This window comes from Solanum tuberosum, unplaced genomic scaffold (assembly GCF_000226075.1).
Source record: "Solanum tuberosum cultivar DM 1-3 516 R44 unplaced genomic scaffold, SolTub_3.0 scf00215, whole genome shotgun sequence".
NCBI lineage: Eukaryota > Viridiplantae > Streptophyta > Magnoliopsida > Solanales > Solanaceae > Solanum > Solanum tuberosum.
This window is the reverse complement of record NW_006239140.1, coordinates 664,404-682,714: the sequence shown is the minus strand read 5'-3', so window position 1 is coordinate 682,714 and position 18,311 is coordinate 664,404. Positions and strand designations below refer to the sequence as shown.

Below are 18,311 nucleotides of genomic sequence, written 5' to 3'. Positions count from 1 at the left end.
TTTTTTATTTTTTTTAATTGGAAACTTTACTGTTTCTATATACGTTTGTTGTTTTTATTTCTTTTCATATATCGATCATTTTCATTTCTTTAAATATATTTACCGTTTTTATTTATTTATGCAAATATAAATATTTTTTTAATATTAGAGATTTGATTGTATATTTTTTGACGGTACATATGCTAATCAAATATTAGCATTATGCTGGAGTTGTTCTATCAGTTTAGGATTTTTTTGTTTCCAAATTAGATTATTTTTCAGTTTAGTTGTTTTTGTTTTGTCTATTTTGTTGACCGACTTGGTCACTCTTGGACCTTGTTTGGACACATTTTTATTTGATGAATAAATGGACATGGTCCAATGTTGATTAAAAAAAAATAAAACTATTAGCATTGTATATTATTCAATATATTCCACATTTTATTAGCATGTATTATTATTTTGTAAATAATATATATTAATAATTTACTACAAGTTTAATATAATAGTTAATAATTCATGTATTGTAATCTCTACATAACTAAATAATACTTACATAACTAATATCCACATAGCTAATACCCGTATAATTAAACCCTGCATAACTAATACATGCATAATTAAATCCTGCATAACTAATACATACATAATTAAACCCTGTATAACTAATACCTGCATAACTCTAACCGGTAATCAAACGACCCCTAATCACGTGCAACCCACTTTAAAAGATCAAGGACCGTTCTAAAACACTTAAAACTATAAGGACAAAGTGTAAACACTTACAAAACTGTAAGGATGAAAAAGCACAATTTACTCTTCACACATTCCGAAGCTCCGATCTGTACTTCCATCTGTCCTCTTTTTTCTTCCGCCGTTCCGTTCTCCGCAGTCGTAGCAGACTTCGGAGAGGTCACTTCCGGAAAAGGAAAAAAAAGTACACAAAAATCAAACCGGAATTCATCTGCTTATACTGAAATTGAGGAGATTTAGAAAAGAGAAATGGCTCTAACGAGTGTGAAAATGACGGAGGAAGTGTGGTTAACATGTCTCAGTCATGCATTGTCTACAGAAACAGAAGAGATAATGGGGCTTCTCCTCGGTGATACTCAGGTTTTAATTTTTATATTTTTTTTCATTTTTTCTGAAGGAAGTTTTGGTTGTTAGGGTTTTGGGTTGTTATAAACCCTATCTATCATCCAGGACAGCCATAATTGTTGAATGATGATAGTAGCTTTATGTCAATATTAGGTATAAATTTTTTGGGAATTCTTTCTTTTGTAGATATTTGCTAATTGGGGTTCCATTTTTGTTTACATTTTCTAAAAATATTCTTAGAATTATTGGATGATAGGTTTGGAAATGGTATAGGATTTCCTCAAAAACTTTTGTTTCTTTGAGAAATTGATATTATTGCTAAAAGGCAGTACTTTTAAGTTATTGTTAGATTTGACATTCCTTATGTTTCAGCTATTATTGATGTTTGCTAAATTCGTAATGTACTTTCTGTTAAATTTCCTGGAATTCAAGATTGGATGCCATATCTGGAAATGGTAAACAGAGATTTTGGAGAAAAAACAAACTTCTTTGCCTTGAGAGATTAATATTGTTGCATAAAGGTAGTAACTTTAGTCAGTGTTGGATTTGCCTTTCGTTAAATTCCAATCATGATTAATTTTTGACAAGAGTTGCCCTGCACTGGGGTTGGGCGGAATGATATAGAGGATCTGTATATCTGTCCTTACTACATTAACTAGTTTGGAACTGAGTAATTGATATGAAATTATGAATATACGTTCAGTTTGATAAACAGAGCTGGTTTAGGCGGTAGTGGTGGTGTTGAACTGCCATATTTTTATTCTATAAAAAGGCGAAGGGGTTCTGAACTGCGCCTTAACAAGCTGATGCATATTTATGCCTTCTATGTGCTATTGAGTCTTGATATTGCAGTACACAGTCCTTTTTGCTTTTAAATAGTGCGTTGAGAGAACAGATTCTCAAGATCTTGTCTTTACTAAACTTGCAATATCTATGCTTCGTAATATCTTGATCAAAAGAATGTCAGCTGTATGGATCGTTTGGTAGAGTGTATAAACATAATGCAAAATAGAGTGTATTAGTAATGCTTGTATTAGTTATGCTTGCATTAATTATAAATAGATTATTTTTATGCATGTTTGGTTTTGTGTATTAAAAAAATATGCATTGCATAAAGATATTTATTTTCAAAAATATCCTCCACAATTATAGTGGAAAAGATGTAAAAGGGGTTTTGATGGATAATTGGGTTAAACTCTTTAACCATGCTAATGCATGTATTAAATCCCTTTGCATTACTAATACCTAAAAATCCATGGTATTGGTAATACACTCCTCAATACACAATGTGTATAACTAATGCAAACATTAATTATATATAGCATGAAAAAATGTACCAAACAAGGTAATACTAATACATAAAGCTAATGCATGTATTATTTTTGCTAATACACTCTACTAAACGACCCTTAAGTGTATAGTCTAGTGGTCAATAAAGTTGGAAGTTACCATAGAGTCAGAGTTCAAATCCCAATAGAGACAAAGTTCTAGGTGATTTTTCTCCATCTAAGTTAGATTAATTGAGGTACGCAAGCTGGGTTGGATTCACCGTTATAAAAAAAGGTTAATACTTTAATAATCGTGGGAAGTACATGTGTTTGGGAAGTACATGTGTCTAATAATCGTGGGAAGTACATGTGTTTATGGGTGGGTTGTAGTATACTTGTGATCTATCGATACATAGAGTAAAGTTACCAGTTTTTTAAACAAATTGTTTATGGGAGATCATTTCTTTACGTGAGGAGGAAAAGGATTTTGTTTCTATTCGTTAAAACAATATGTTGGTGTCTCTAATAACCGAAAGTCGTGTTTAGTATCCCAATGTCTTAGTTTGACTAGACACCGAGTTTAAGAAATAAAGGAAATTTTTGAATCTTTTGGTCTTAAATTAAAGATAAACGCCTATCAACAAGAAATGTTCCCAGACACTTTGCTCTGCACTTTTCCTTAGGTGGCTTATAGAGATCCCTTCTGGGTGTCTAGAGCTCCTTCTCCGGTGGTTCTCTGCCATCAGAACCTCTTCCTTTTTTTGCCTTTTCTTTCGGGTAGCATTTAGAACATGGAGAACAGGTTGTATTCCAGGCAGGGAGGAATGTCTTATGATCTTACAGAATATTTGCTTCAGAGATATGGTTTGAGTGACCCTTTAGGGTGGCCCAGTGGTTTGGGTTTGGAACTTCCATGTTGGAGGTCTCAAGTTTGAAACCCTTTGCTAGCGAAAGCAAGGGGTCTGCCTTCTGGGTCGAGCTCGTCGCGCCGAGCTTGCCTAGTGCGGGTTACCTCTCCTATGTGGTTTGCGAGCTATTGCATAGGAGCAGGGGTTTTACCCTGTGCGCACCCAAAGGGGTAGCGGCTGCGGGTTTCCCTTGTCATAAAATAAAAATAAAAATATGGTTTGAGTGGGTGGAGAGTACTAGGATGTCTATCAGGCATATTATATTGAGCAGGGGAGATGTATTTGGTTATGCAAAAGATTAAAAGAAGCTTATGAAAGCTGGGGGAAATACATCAAATCATGGAGATGCAGAGACATTTCGACATATATTTATTGCTGCCAAAAGTTCAATAAGTACGATCGATTTATTTCTGTTCATTAATTATTATTTCAGAAAATGCATTTAATCAGGGATAAGGGGAATCTGGTAACAAAAGTGGAAAGTTCATTGATAGAAAAGTAAAGAAGAAAGGGAGTTTATTACAAAAAGGGAGTTAAATCTCAATACTATAGTTGGGGAGCTGGATTACCAGGGAGATCTGCATAACAGTAAATGGAGCAAGAGAGAAATGAATGTAGCCAGTGAGAACTCAATGCTTATGGTGACTTCAATGTAGATGACAACAATCCGTTCTGCAGATGTCTCATCGGTAGATTTTATTGAGAATGAGGTGCGCCAATTGGAAATGATGTGTGGTTAAGGGCCTAACATACGTGGAAGGAAGCTCGTAATGTTCAGGTGTACAACATGAATGACTCTCTTCGAATTTCAAACTAGAAGGATGATTGAACATGTTATCATGGGTGATTGGAAGAGACAAGGTCTGACCTTGTAGTTGGAATGGTGGTCGTCAATGGTAGGAGCCTTCCTAGATGAAACTAGGTTTGGTTGGCTTTGGATTAGGGTTTTAGGGCTACCATTGCATCTCTGGAACAATAAGGTGATGGAAAATATAGGTGATGAGTGTGTGTGTGTGTGGGGGGGGGGGAGGTAGAAACTGAAGAGGACACAAACTTCATAAATCATCTGAGATGGGGAAGAATCAGGACCAAGGGAGAAGATCCCGACGAAGATAGAGATTGTCGATGATGGCCTTATATACTCACGGCCAGTATGGGTGGAGTGGTCGGTGATGTATAGATCGATGGAGGTGGAGAAGAGAGCAGATCGAGGTGATAGCGACATACAACTGGATAGTATAGAAGCCGTACCTATGTTGCTAGAATATAGAGACAGTGTTAGAAAGAGGAAAAGGTCCAGAAACAAAGAAAACCTTGGACATCGAGGTTTACAAGGAAGGGGTTCTAGAACTGGGCCCCTGAGCACACTTTAAATCTAATAAAACACAAGCCCATCTCACACAACAATGGGGTCTTTCTAGCAAGCCTAAAACTACTTTTTTCACTGAGCCTTTTTCTGATTACATTAACTCAGATTGGGGAGAAACAAAGCATCCTTCTAAGCACTTGATAATGGACTGGGAAGTGGGAACTGGGAATACACATGCAAATGGAAGAAGAAGAACCAAAAATCAGAAATCAGAAATCAGAGAATCAAGGAGGCTCAGGTAGAGGAATGACTGAAGAAGGAGATGTCATAGCTATTGAAGGAAAGACAAATAGTTACTGTATGAGCAGGGTTGATTCTTCCTTTCTGGAAACTTTTGGGAATCAGTTGGTCACATACAATGAATCAGAACCATTGAGCATAGAAGAAAATCTTATGGAAGAGATGATAGAAAAAGGGCTACAATCTGGATACACCTTAATGTGATCAAATTAGGTCTAGCCTTTGGAGCAGCTATCAAGGGATGTGAATAAGAGGGTTATGCTTATTGCATGAAGCTGGATGAGATGCCTAGAGAGACACACATGAAAGGGCAAATCCTCAAATAGCAATAACAACACAACTTCAAAAGAGCTCAGGAATCATATGAAACTCAAAGATGGTGAACCTAGAACCAGTGAGAGAAGACTAACCATTATGCAAAGATGAGGATAAAGATTGTGTCTTGGCATGTGAGGGGGCTTAATGAGGAAAGAAAGAAGGGGCGGTAAGGAATTTGATTAATCAATGGGGTGCAGATGTGTATATTTTGGTAGAAACAAAGCCAGGGGGAAATATATATAGACTCATTCATAGTATCTGGGATAATAGATGGATGAGAGGTACATTTAGAGGCAGATGGTAGCAGGGGTGAATATTTTTTTATTTTTTTTGAGAATGGTAAATTTACTTCTATATATCCAACAGGTATACTACAACAAGTGTAGTCCCCCTTCACAAAAGTTGTCACTTTACAACGTGCTAATGTATCTAATTACAGCCAGTCAATTGCATTAAAAACATCCTCTGTGCTGTCTATAACTACTTCTTTACACCAAAAATAGTAAAGGCCTAAGCAATCTCTCTTGATCTTCTGTATGTTGCTCTTTTTGCCTTCAAAACATCTTTGATTTCTCTCTTTCCATATTGTCCACCAAATACATGCAGGAGCCATCTTCCATCTCTCATCCTTTCCTGCATTACCAGCATTACCATCACTGATCCAAGTTCCAACTTCTTAGCACCTCTTTGATTCTCCCAGGTTTCACCCACCTGATCTTTCTCTTGTGGATGAACATTTGCCACAGCTGATCTGTCCATACACAATGTAGAAAGGATGGTTGACCGTCTCTATTTGTTCTTCAAATAATTATTTTTTGCGGAAATAGTTCTACTGTTTTCTTAGATTTTGTTGGCTCTTTAACTCTAGACCAATCATAGTCATGTTTTAAGTCTCTATATTTTTTATTTTGTGGCTGGCTCCCGAGTCTTAACTTTTATTATGTAATGGAGCTAGCATATCTATTTTTGTACTCTTTGGATCTTCTTGATGCCGGTAATGAAACAACTTACTTCATCAAAATTTTTTATCTTATGGGACAAGAGAGTTAAGAAAGGGGAACTGGTAGAACATGGCAACCAAAGCATAACAAGTAAAATGTCATGGGAAAATTCTAATTTCTTTTGGTTTATACAGCAGTATATGCTGATTGTAAAAGGGTGGAAAAAAGAGGAAACAAATACGTTGGTATGCTTCTGGGCAGTGAAGACAAAACTGTGAAAATTTGGTATGGAATTATAGGAAATAGAAAAGAGGCTGGCTTGGTGGAAGACATAGTACATAACACTGGAAAGGAGGCTCATACTTATCAACTATGTACTTGATACACTTCCTATGTATGTAATGCCTTTATTTCCCCTTCCTTCCAAATTTATGAAAAAGTTGGACATATTTAGGAGGGATTTCTTGTGGCATGGGGGTAAAAAAGGATACAATCTAGTCAATTAGCACACAAAACAACAATGTAGAGTAGAGAGCAGGATGGTTTGGGCATCATAATTCTGAGAACAGAACAAGAACAATAGCTTATTAATGAAGCGGCTCTGGAGATGCAATATGGAGGAACATGCATTATGGAAGGAGGTGATTGTGCACAAGTTTGGTAAACTCAACCCATGGTGTACCAATGTGAGCACTAATACTTGTGGGTTTGGAGTCTGGAAGACCATTAGAGCCTTGTGGCCCAATATAGAAAGGAAGTTGCAAACGATAGTTGGAGATGGAAAAAGAATAAAATTCTTGAAGGATGCTTGGAAGGAGCAAAGTCCTTTTATTGAAATTTTCCCAGACCTGTTTATTCTAAGCAACAACCTAGATGGTATTATTTATGATACTCTGATTGCATAGGGCAGGAACTTATCCTTCAGGAGATTGCTAAATGACCGGGAGATTGATAGAGTGGCTAATCTACTACGTAGGATTGATGATTTCAGTGGCACTATTGCTGAACCAGATACATTAAGATGGAAACACAATATTGATGGGTAATTCTTTGTTTAAAGGGTTTATAGAATAGAGGGCAACCAAAAATATGGAGAAACTTATGGAAGAGTCCAGCTCCAACCAAGGTAAAATGCTTTACTTGGTTGGTGGTTAAAAGAGCTCGCCTGATGCAAGAAGTTTTGAAGAAATAGGGGGCCATCATAGTTTCGAGGTGCTTCTCATGCAATAAGACAGATGAAACAAATAGCCATATGTTTTTACACTGCACTTTTACTATACAACTTTGGTTGTTATTTTTCGATGTAACAAAGACAGGTTGGTCTATGCCTTAGCATACGGCAGATTTGCTTCGCTGCTGGATGATGAGGCAACAAAGGTCAAAAGAAGCAGTGGAGGATCATACCACAATGCATCTGATGAACAGTTTGGAGAGAGAAACTAGAGGTGTTTTTTGAAGATAGATCCAATTCCATTAGAAAGTTAAATGGAATTGTATAATATCTTTCTACTTTTGGTGTAAAGAAGTAGGTTTAGAGGATATAGATCATTTTGTAGATTTATTAAGATCTATCCAAGTATCTTTGTTTCTCTTTGTTTTTTTAATCTAACATTTTTTGATGGTGTTCATCATGTCCTCAATGCTGAGGAATTACACCTTTACCAATTTCAAAAAACAATTAAAAATATGTGGTCTTTTAAATCTTTTGGTGTTAAACTTAGGATGTTGGAATTGGAAAACTTGCTAAATAAAGAAAGAGACACTCTTTTTGTGACAGACCAGAAAGAAAAGTACGACACTTTAATTGGGACGGAGGAAGTAGCTATTTTGGTATATGCCCACGTCCTTCTGCCTTTGTGGAAACATTTGGACTTTGAATTTGGTTTGTCAGGTTAAAGTTTAGGCATTAGCTTGCAAAGCATTCAGTATGTAATATGTATTGAGTTTTCTTCACTGATCAGGAAAGAAAAATAACTTAGCAAGTCAAAGTTATATTTAATACTCCAGCTATTTTGGTAGATATGCAGGTGTATCTTCGATGGTCCATATTTAACCTCGTCCTTGCATGACGTGTCCCAGTAGTGTGTAACAGACTCTGATTTTTGCTTATCATGTTATAGTTTAGATGTTTTCTTGCTAAACGTTCTGTATACAGTTTAGGTTTCCTTATTGATCAAGAAAAAGAATAAAATCATATATTTCTTTCCTTGATTTTTACATGCTATTGATGGTGGCTTTCCTACTAAACCATTTCCACGGCAAAAGTAATATTTGTGCTGTTTCAATTCGCAGCAGTCAAAAAATGGTAGTGTGACTGCACTTATATGGGGAGCACTGCCACAGCCACGTTGTGACAGGAGGAAGGATCGTGTTGAGACCAATCCTGAGCAGCTAACTGCTGCATCAGTCAAGGCTGAGATATCCTTTTTGATCCGTGACAAATAGTGATTTTTTTTCACTGCCCTTACGCCTCTAAAAGTTGCAACATAGAGTAGTATCATGTAGTGACTGGTAAAATAATTTCTTTGTAAAATAATTTTTTTCTTCTAATTGCTTCAAAGATCGCTTTTGGTAAATTTGCTGCCAAATGAGAAACAATTTTAGTGTTCATAAACTTTGATCTTTTTCTTCATAACATGAAGCAATTTGAATGACACTTCTTGCAATGGGTTCTTCCTTTGTTTCCACAAATGTTTTCTTCCTAATATTAACATGTCAAATTTATCAGCAAAACTTGATTTCTTTTCCTTCTGATGAATTTGGGGCACATGTCAAATAACTTCTGTGGTATCATGTATTAGGATTATCTGTGCAAACCTTTTTTTTTTAAATCGCAGAGTGCATGACATGCTTAATAGTATATGTAGAGCTTGACTTAACCATATTTTATGACATGCTACGACGGCTTTCTTGGCTTCGATAGCAGTTGGCGAAAAGAGATCTTTTCTCCCGTTTGAACTATGGTTTCATACAACTTAACCTGTTGGTTGAGTTCGTTGCTTGATGTATTCAAATGTATATGATTGGATTGTGGTTGTGATAATGCAGTTTCGTCCGGAAAATTGTATGCTGGATTTGTTACATTAACTTTTTTTAGCACAGAATGACTCTGGCAACAGGAAGAACAACAAGAGTAATTGGCTGGTACCATTCACATCCCCACATTACGGTGCTCCCTTCCCATGTTGGTAGGTATTAAGTGCCTCTATGAGCACCTTCTGCTTAATAGTTTAGTCCCATTACATTTGAGTAACCAAAGATGGTCTTTCCGCATGAATGTTGGTATTTTCTTTTGTACTAGACCCATCATAGTAGTTGTTTCGGTATTTGAAATTTTGAATTTTGAACATAATACTTGATCTTTGGGTTGCATACAACATAATAAAAATAAGCACGTCGGCGGTAAATGTGACATAAATCAAGCTTGACTATCACTTAAAAAAAGATAATTCAATCAAGAATATGAAGTAAAACCAACGTTTTATACTTGAACCTTACTATAGACTAGAAACACAAATTAGCCACATATATACAGAAGCGTTGTGTTTTACCAGTCTTTTTGTTTTTGTACAGAAGGGTTTCAAAATTTGTAATCCTCAGATGGGGCCAGGTTTCTATTTCTGTGCATATAATCCAATACTTACACAGTTCAAATTAAGTGACTACAAATGAAATCCCTGAAATGTCCACTGAGTGTCTTTTTATTTTTCTTCCGATTCCAAGTTCTCTTTCTTTCCCAGTAATGTCCACTTTTACTTTCTGCTACAACTAGAGTTTTGTGCTTGCTTGTATGACAGTTTTTGCCTCCAACCTTCCCGTCATGGAATTGATTTATTTTTCCAAATGTTTCATTATCCATCTATTTAATTAGGTTATGTCTACTGGTGAACTGGAAGGTTTAGATGGAGGAATTTTACCATTCAAAATCAATATGCGAGCTAAGTAGATATATGTTCCAAAACACAAAAGCAACTCATTTGGTGATTGATTTGTTTGGTTTGTCTTTTAATTTTCCCTTGTGCAGAATTGGCTTCTCATAAACTGTCTGGCCAATAGACTGTTGGGCAATTGTCTGCTCCTCTAAAAGTCAGCATTCTTCTATGAATTTGGAACATTGAATAAGGCCTATAAATTAGACAAAACCTTGACTAAGACCTAAACTGAACAAAGATAACATTAACTTTCTCTAGAATAGGTGGTTATATAGAAAACTGAAATGCAGGGTAAGACTGCGTACAATAGAACCAATTTGGTCCTGTCCAGAACCCACTTATAGTGGGAACTTCCAATTTCCAAATACCATTTTCAACTTGAAAACAAATATTACTTTTTTTCAAATTTCACAATTTTTATGTCCAAACATCTACTTAGTGCACTAGAATGTCCTTTTAAATCCTTTTGCATTCTCCTAAGTTTCATCTGACTGTAGTTCTGTGATTCATTGATAGTTTGGTCTTCACCAACTTATAGAGACAACTACATGTTTTGTGGAGGTTATTTTGGGTTAAGTCCGGTCATAGTTTATTCTCTTTTCAGCTTAATACCTGTGTTTTCACTAGTTGCCTTTTTCTCAGTCCATGAAAATCATAACATGTTATGTAAAATCATGCAGATGTCCGCACTCAAGCCATGTATCAACTTCTGGATGCTGGGTTTATTGGATTGATATTTTCGTGTTTTAGTGAAGATGCACAGAAGGTAGTGTAAGATTGTTTGGAATCAAGTAGATCAGCACTAGTATAATATCTTGACCAGTGCATATTTAAAAACTGTAGATCACCACAAGCATAATGTCTTGGCCAGTGCATGCCTACAAACTATTTGCTAATATTTCAGGTCGGGAGAATCCAAGTTATTGCATTTCAGTCCTTGGATGGAAAGCAGCAGAATCACATGTTGTTGAGGCCTATTTCCCTTTCCCCTGTACATAAAAATTCTGTAATAGACCTTGAATCGCCTTTAAGTTCCGCAGACACATCTAGAGCTGGTTCAAAAATTGAGATTCTTGAACAAGATACTGGTGATTCAAGAGCTTCTGCTTTAGCTTCTAAGGTATGTTTAGTGATTTCATAAGTTAAATAAAGCATGTTAGTTGTTACTTACCATTTCAAAATCAATTAATTGTAAAGCATGGTAGTTATAATGTTTTACTGGAATTCAAGAGGCTGCTGGCCATTTTAGCAAACAGGTTTAAAAGATATACACTGATTTTTTCAATGGATCAATTTTTTTGCTGTATGACTTTGCCTTTGGCATGCGAAGCTACTTGTGGATCTGCAGTGTTATGAACATACACTTCTCTCGGGAAGAATAAGTGTGAAGGGAAAAATTGTGGTCTTTATGATTCTTTCTCTTCTGCTGGTTATGTATTCTTTTTCTTTTAAAGTTTCGGGGGACAAGGTATGAGGTAGGTTGGGTTCGGTAATTTTTTATTAAACTTGGTTGATGGATTGGTTTTGATTGGTTAGAATGGGGATGATCTATGTACTTGGTGGATTCCCTTGCTAATACTGATAGCTGAGTTGGAGAAAACTGTCGTGCCAACTTGTTTTCGAAACTTATGATTGAGGATCTGAACTCTTTTCACTCCTCTCTCTTTTTAGCCTTGGACTTCTTCTTTACTCATGATAATCTTAACTGATTGGTTAGGGTGGGACAAGATCCACGGACTTGGGCAATTTCTTTGCTAATGTTGATAATAGAGTTGGAGAAAACCTTCACGCCAACAGTCTTAGTAATGCAGTCATTGATGTAGATCCAATGGACATGTCAGAAAGTATGCAAGAAGCAATGCATCGATCGAATCTGGAGATGAGGTACATTTGAGTATGTATTTGATTACTTAAAATGATTTGAACTGTTTTTTCTGACTACATAAAAAGCAATTTTGGAATTCTCTCTATGGGGTGAGTTATGGAGGACCATAGATGTTTATACCACATTTTGAAAGAAAAGTATGGTTTCATAAATCAATCTGGTAAGAACTAATATGGCATTGCTTCTACTTTAATAAGATATCTTATCTCTCAAAATCGTGTTCTGCTTGCCATGAAAATGGAGAAGATTGGTGCTGGTCTGGAAGGAAATTAGATAAGGAAGGCGTTAGTGTATGGTTCTAATACTTGTCCAGCCCCACTACTATGCCTTTTTTGCTTTCGGGTTATTTGGAATAAAGGAATTTGGGTGGTTTGAAAGAAAGACAGAACCAACACACATGATCAAATACAAATATTTGTCTTCTTTTTGGCCTTTTGGTGTAAATTGCTAAAGGTATACGACATAGATAGGTTGATGGATTCCCTCAACTGCATGCACTTATAATAGGACTGAGTTTTCTGTTGTGCATATTGACACCTTCTTTTTGCAGTTTACACCAATAAATTTGTTTACCTATCGGAAAAAAAAGATTTTGCTGTAACCGAGTATCAAGACCCTTCAATGAAGTAGATCACTGAATTTTTTAAATTTTTTTTTACCAGCTCATCATTTATTATTAGCACCATTGACTATTGTTAACAAAGTACCTCACTCAACTTCAAAAGTTAGCTGAAGTTGTGAGGATTATAACCCGTACCCTGCACACCTAGAGCTGGACATCTGGTGTTTGGATAACCTCACATGCAGACAACACTGGCGACCTAAATTCATGGACAAGTTTGGCTCTGAGATAATGTTAAGAAAATGACGTTGAGTATGATTCAATCCAAAAGCTTGTTCATGAGGTGAGAATTGTCAAGATCATATAAAGAAACCACATTGTATACCCTCGAGCAGTGTGGGTTTTTAAGAACTAGAACCTCTGAGTATCTTATGTGCTAAAAACCTATCAAGTTGCTTTGCTGGAGGAGTGTCAGATAGATAATTAGCTTAACCTGCAGTTGAAGAGGGGATGGTGTGCAAGTGGGTAACTGCATAAAATTAGATGAACAAAATTTCTACCTGACATGTTTTTTCAGAATCTTGGGCAACTGCAAGTGTCAGACTCAAGAGTATTTTTTTAATTTTGAGTCTGTCTTATAATGTTCTTAGTTATTGCAATTTAAAGATAATGTGAAGTTGCTTGTACACTGAAGTTTATTTAACCCCCACTGCACCAAAAAAAAGAAAAAAAAAAGAAAGAGAAGCCTTTGTTGTTTAATAAAGTCTCTCTTGTTGAGAAAATGTTGTTCGTCTATAGTGGTATCTATAATGAATAGTCTAACAGTCAAAGCTGTTTTAATTCACCTCTCCCTTTGATTCAATGAATTTCTATGTTTTCTGCTATTTGCTTGTTATTCAAATTACTGATTCAACCCTTCTGAAGCATGATAAATGCTTGGCTTAATCTATAAATATTTTTGGTTGGTGACAGTGGTGCAGAATATGTCAGAAAGGAAATCCCTCTTCTTGTTCTGCCATCCTCATCTCTTTTCAATCTTGATGCACCTTTGAACTCATTCACGGATCTGCAACGGGTATTATTTGAAGAAGAACGAACTGCATATAATCAGGCTGTTGTAACAAATATGAGGTGGTCGAACTTAATGTGTGCTTATTGCTTGCTTTGCATATATGTGCTTTTTAACTGCTATAATAATTTGGGATGTCTTTCTGCAGGGAAACAAAAGTGCACCCGCTCACTTTCATTCATCACACATCTACATATCAGGCTTCTATGTGCAAATTAATGGAGTATTGGTAAATGAGCTCACTCTTTGACGTCTGTCTTAGAACTCTGTTTTTCTTTGTTGTTGTGATATTTTTTATCACCACTTTGTTCTGTATCGCAGCTTAAGTCCCGCCATCAGTTCCCTCCAGGACCAGTTGAGAGAGAATGAAATTCGGGTATGAATGCTTATTTATCTTCTGATCTTCATCTATTGTACTTCTTTCTTCAGATTTTACCTTCCATTGAATTAGTAGACCATGGAGTTGATGTTTAGACCCTCGTCATGTACAAATGTTTTCGATTTCCTGAGATGTTTCAAGTTCTTTTGTCTAGCTTTGGTTTTGTGAAATATGTCATGGACTATCTTGGTATCCCTTCAGAACTGCTCAACCACCCTTACTTGTTAGGGAAGTCTCGAGTTGCTCAAAATTGAGACTTGAGTACAACTTTGGCAAAGTAATCCTCAAAAGTTTGTGTATTTACGAGATCAGTATTGCATAACTAGTTGGCCTTCCATTTTTAGGAAGTCTATTGAAAGGGAAAAAGATCCGTACTAAAGGTTATTCCAGTTGTACTTCCCATTGGCTTGCATTCACACATTAGCTGATTGGGCACGAATTATGCATCTTTTAGTAGTAATATTTTACATGATTTGGTGGCTGAATAGTTTTATCTGCTTTTGCTGGAACAGCTAAAGATGCTAAGTGAAGAAGCCAAAGTTTTGGAAGCTGAGACTATAAGAGGGGAACCAAATACAAGTTCTCCTCGTCGAGGTAGTGCTTCATTGGGTCAAAGAGACTTGTACAGTCCAACCGAGTTAAGAAGTGTTTCCGGTTCAAGTAGTCGGAGCAGAAAAGCACCCTAATGAAGTAGCAAGGTCGATCTTACCTATGCGAAGTGTATAGTAGGGGTTTATTTTGTTATCTCACCTTGTTGTGACTGATTCTGGTCCCTTTTGGTGCTTAATATGATGCCAAGTTTTGGTTATTTTCGAGTTTGTACATTGCAAATTTACTGCAATGGTTCTGGCTTTAGAGCCAGAATTCCATGAGATTGGTGTATTGGAATTTAGAAAATTATGAATTGCAAACCAGAACAAGTAGTAGACAACCTCAGAGATCTTTGCTCTTTATAACCCCCCAAACCAACCCTTGTCATTTGTTCTGTGTGAAAAAAGCAAACAGCTTTAATTAATACAGGATGTGTATTATGATTTTGGTCACATAAAAATGGTCTTTTTCTTCAGAAATGAATACAATGCTGTGAAGGAAATTAGTTGATACAACTTCATTGAAATTTATTACACAACCTGCTGCAAATGCTTTGTCCAAAAGCGTATGAAACTAGTTGTGTAGATTTGATTCATAATTAGGAATTTATTACTTTAATATTCAATAATTCTCTTGTTTGTTCATTTACGTGCAGTCCTCTTACTCGTTGGTGCTAAAATCTCCCAATCCTTCTTTTGCAAGCGTATATCAAGTCACATACCCCTCCATTCCTATTTACTTAATCATGTTTAATTTATCACCTAATTATTAGTACTTGATTTTTTTAAAAATGAACCGTCCCTTTTCCATTATATAGGAGGATAATATATTTTTGTTTTAATTTCCGTCCTTCCACAAGAAGGAAATTTCATTTCCCAGATCCACAAAAATATAAGTTAACAATTTTTTTTACCCAAGAAATTAAAACAGCACGGATGGTTAGGTCCCATTTAATAACAAGAACAACATTTTCTTCAATAAACTTGTATAAAGAAAAAGAAAGATGACAATGCCTATGGTAGGGTGTGTGCTAAACAACAAACCTCATAACAGGCTACAACAATAGTAAAAGAAAAAAAGATGAAACTATTTATGACTTAAATGTTGGTGTTAGTTGGGTTGTGTTTTGGGTATTCATCAAGGTAATTTGGGATACCACCAGTAGCTGCGTTGTCATTATTTGCTCCTCCAACAGTATTCTTAACTGCATCAGCCGCACCTTGAGCAATATTAGCAGCACCCAACGCAGCTCCACGAGCTACGCTTACTGCACCTTGAGCTGCTCCTTTTCCAATATCTGCTGCTCCTTGTGCCATGTTCTTCACTTGATTCCCAGTCTTCAATTATCGAAAAAATATCCTTAAACTATGTGAAATGAACAAAAATACTCTTCGTTTGATCCAAAAATGGCCGTATAACTATATATGAAAGGCATTACTTTATTTACTTCACATAGTTTGCAATCTACACATATAAGAGTTCAAATTAATCCCTAATTTGCACCTATAATTTAGAAATAATTAATTACCTCTTGAAGGAAGCCTTGGTTCTGGTTATGGATATCAGAAGGTGCGTCTCTTCTTATCTAAAAAATTAGGAAAAAAAGTTGCTTAAATTGGCATGATGTTGAAGAAAATAGAGAGGTTTAAATATGGATCAAACTTTAGTAATTAACAATGTAAAGAGTAATTAATTATTGATCATATATACCTGATTTTGGCTACTGTTAAAAAGGTTGTCATTACCGTGGCTGGCCATGTTATATATCTTTTTTATACTTTCTCTGTGTTGTGAATAGATGAAATGGATTTGATGTTGGGTGACTAATGTTGTGTGAATTTATAGTGTTGAGGCTCCTCAAATGGTGACCAAAGTACACGCATTTTCCAACACATGGCACCACATAACACTATAATAATCTGCGTAAGGGTTACTCCGTTTTATTTAGAACGCTTCTACCGGGTAATGAGTTACCCATATATATTTTGATTAATATTTTTATGACATGACAATAATAAATAAATAAAAATTATTTTTTAATAAATACGACATGACAACTATTTTAGAAGTGAAAGAATAGTATATAACATTTCTTAACGATATAATAACTTGTTTGAAAACGAAACGACTCTTTATCCATTATTGAGTATGACAATAATGGACTCCTAAATAATTTTAACTGCGTATAATTATAAATAGTAGTAGTATTTTCCGCTAAAGTGCCACTAACAGGAGGCTGACTCTCATGTCCCTGCGACAAATATTGTTGGACATTTCAAAATAATATAATGGACAACTATTATTGGACATAGGGATATTTTAAAAATAAATGGGAAAAAGGACAAATATACCCAAACTATCGTAAATGGTATGCAGATACCCTCCGTCATACTTTTGGACATTGGTGCCCCTCCCGTCTAAAAACTAGAGCATATATGCCCTTTACTCTAACGGAAGACTAAATATGGACACGTGGCGCAATCTTATCCGTGGATAAATGTCGGATTGATGGATAAGATTATGACTCCGTTAGTATAAAGGGTATATATGCTCTAGTTTTTGGACGGCAGGAACACCAATGTCCCAAAAGTATGACGAAGAATATTTGCATACTATTTACGATAGTTCGAGGTATATTTGTCCCTTTTCCCAAAAAAATAAATTATCTCTTTGGCTTCGTGCCGACCAACCAAATAAGGAAAATCAAAGCTTTCGAAGAAAAAACAAAAAAGAAGCTAACCGTCGAGTGGATATGTGCTCTACACGCGTCATTTAGGAGGGGACACATGTCGAGGCATTGGCTGAAACGTATCACAATTGTATTTGACAGTTGAAAGTTGAAAGTTGAAACCATGTCGAGCCAATTACTCCATTCCAGTTCAGGCAACCGCATCTTTCTTAGATTTACGCGGAGATTATAGTGAAGTGATAAAATATTTTTTTAATTTTAAATTAGAGATTTTAAATTCGAATTTTAATAGAGTTACTAAAATATTTAACTTTCAATATGAAACTTTTCTATCGAAATTCAAATTTAATCTAATTTCTACATCAAAATAAAATCTATGCTTCTACTCCCTCCGCTTCCAAAACAAAGGTTAGCTCAGCAAAAACCATACATTTATTAAAAGGATAATATTTTAATTTATATAATATAATAAATTAAATATGAATATTATAAAAAATATAAGAAGACGTCGTAATATCATATATTATCCTTATAAAAAGTATATATTCATTGATCTTTTATCAATGAGTAGGATTCTATATAGATAAAATATTGTTAGCGTTAATAAAAATTTATCAAATCAAAAAATGTTTTATGATTTTTAGAATTGATTGAAAAAGTAAGTGTGTCATATAAATTGAGACGAGGGGATGAATATAATAATTTACTAAATCATCACTATTTAATAATTTATAAGATAATCCTTATTTTGGGATACTTTTTTTTTATTATTAACATTGATACTTATTTTGGAGCAGAAAAAAAGTTTTAATAAATAATATTATCTTCACAGACATGTCTATTTTACCGAGCCACTCTCCGAGACAGTGCCCTTATTACTTATTAGAGCTCGTATAATATTTAATTTTACTATATATGTTTTAAAGCATAATCTGAATGCGTGTGTATATATATATATATATATATATATATATATTGACTTTTAACTTCATAATATATTTATTTTTTAGTATTTTGAACACTTGAAATCCTCTTTTAATTGTATGGAAAATAAACTATATATATATATATATGTAAAGTTGT

General features: G+C 35.1%; 2 protein-coding genes across 3 annotated transcripts; one reads left to right on the top strand and one right to left on the bottom strand.

Annotated features, from left to right (window-relative positions):
* The first annotated feature begins 780 nt into the window (after positions 1 to 780).
* LOC102592487 (lys-63-specific deubiquitinase BRCC36-like) lies at positions 781 to 14,985 on the top strand. 2 transcript variants are annotated; one of them, XM_006356137.2, is made up of 10 exons: positions 781 to 1,092; positions 8,417 to 8,539; positions 9,222 to 9,309; positions 10,734 to 10,819; positions 10,958 to 11,173; positions 11,771 to 11,937; positions 13,473 to 13,631; positions 13,718 to 13,798; positions 13,891 to 13,945; positions 14,461 to 14,985. In XM_006356137.2, the coding sequence occupies exons 1-10, from the start codon at positions 982 to 984 to the stop codon at positions 14,632 to 14,634; spliced, it is 1,260 nt and encodes a 419-aa protein (XP_006356199.1). In that variant the 5' UTR covers positions 781 to 981; the 3' UTR covers positions 14,635 to 14,985. The 2 variants fall into 2 exon arrangements, with proteins under 2 accessions (XP_006356199.1, XP_006356198.1); XM_006356136.2 differs by having other exon boundaries at positions 782 to 1,092; positions 8,414 to 8,539.
* A 475-nt stretch (positions 14,986 to 15,460) lies between these two features.
* Positions 15,461 to 16,364, bottom strand: LOC102592148 (uncharacterized). The gene is made up of 3 exons (XM_006356135.2): positions 16,250 to 16,364; positions 16,068 to 16,124; positions 15,461 to 15,876 (listed from the first exon to the last, which is right to left on the bottom strand). The coding sequence occupies exons 1-3, from the start codon at positions 16,295 to 16,297 to the stop codon at positions 15,637 to 15,639; spliced, it is 345 nt and encodes a 114-aa protein (XP_006356197.1). The 5' UTR covers positions 16,298 to 16,364; the 3' UTR covers positions 15,461 to 15,636.
* Positions 16,365 to 18,311: the final 1,947 nt, after the last annotated feature.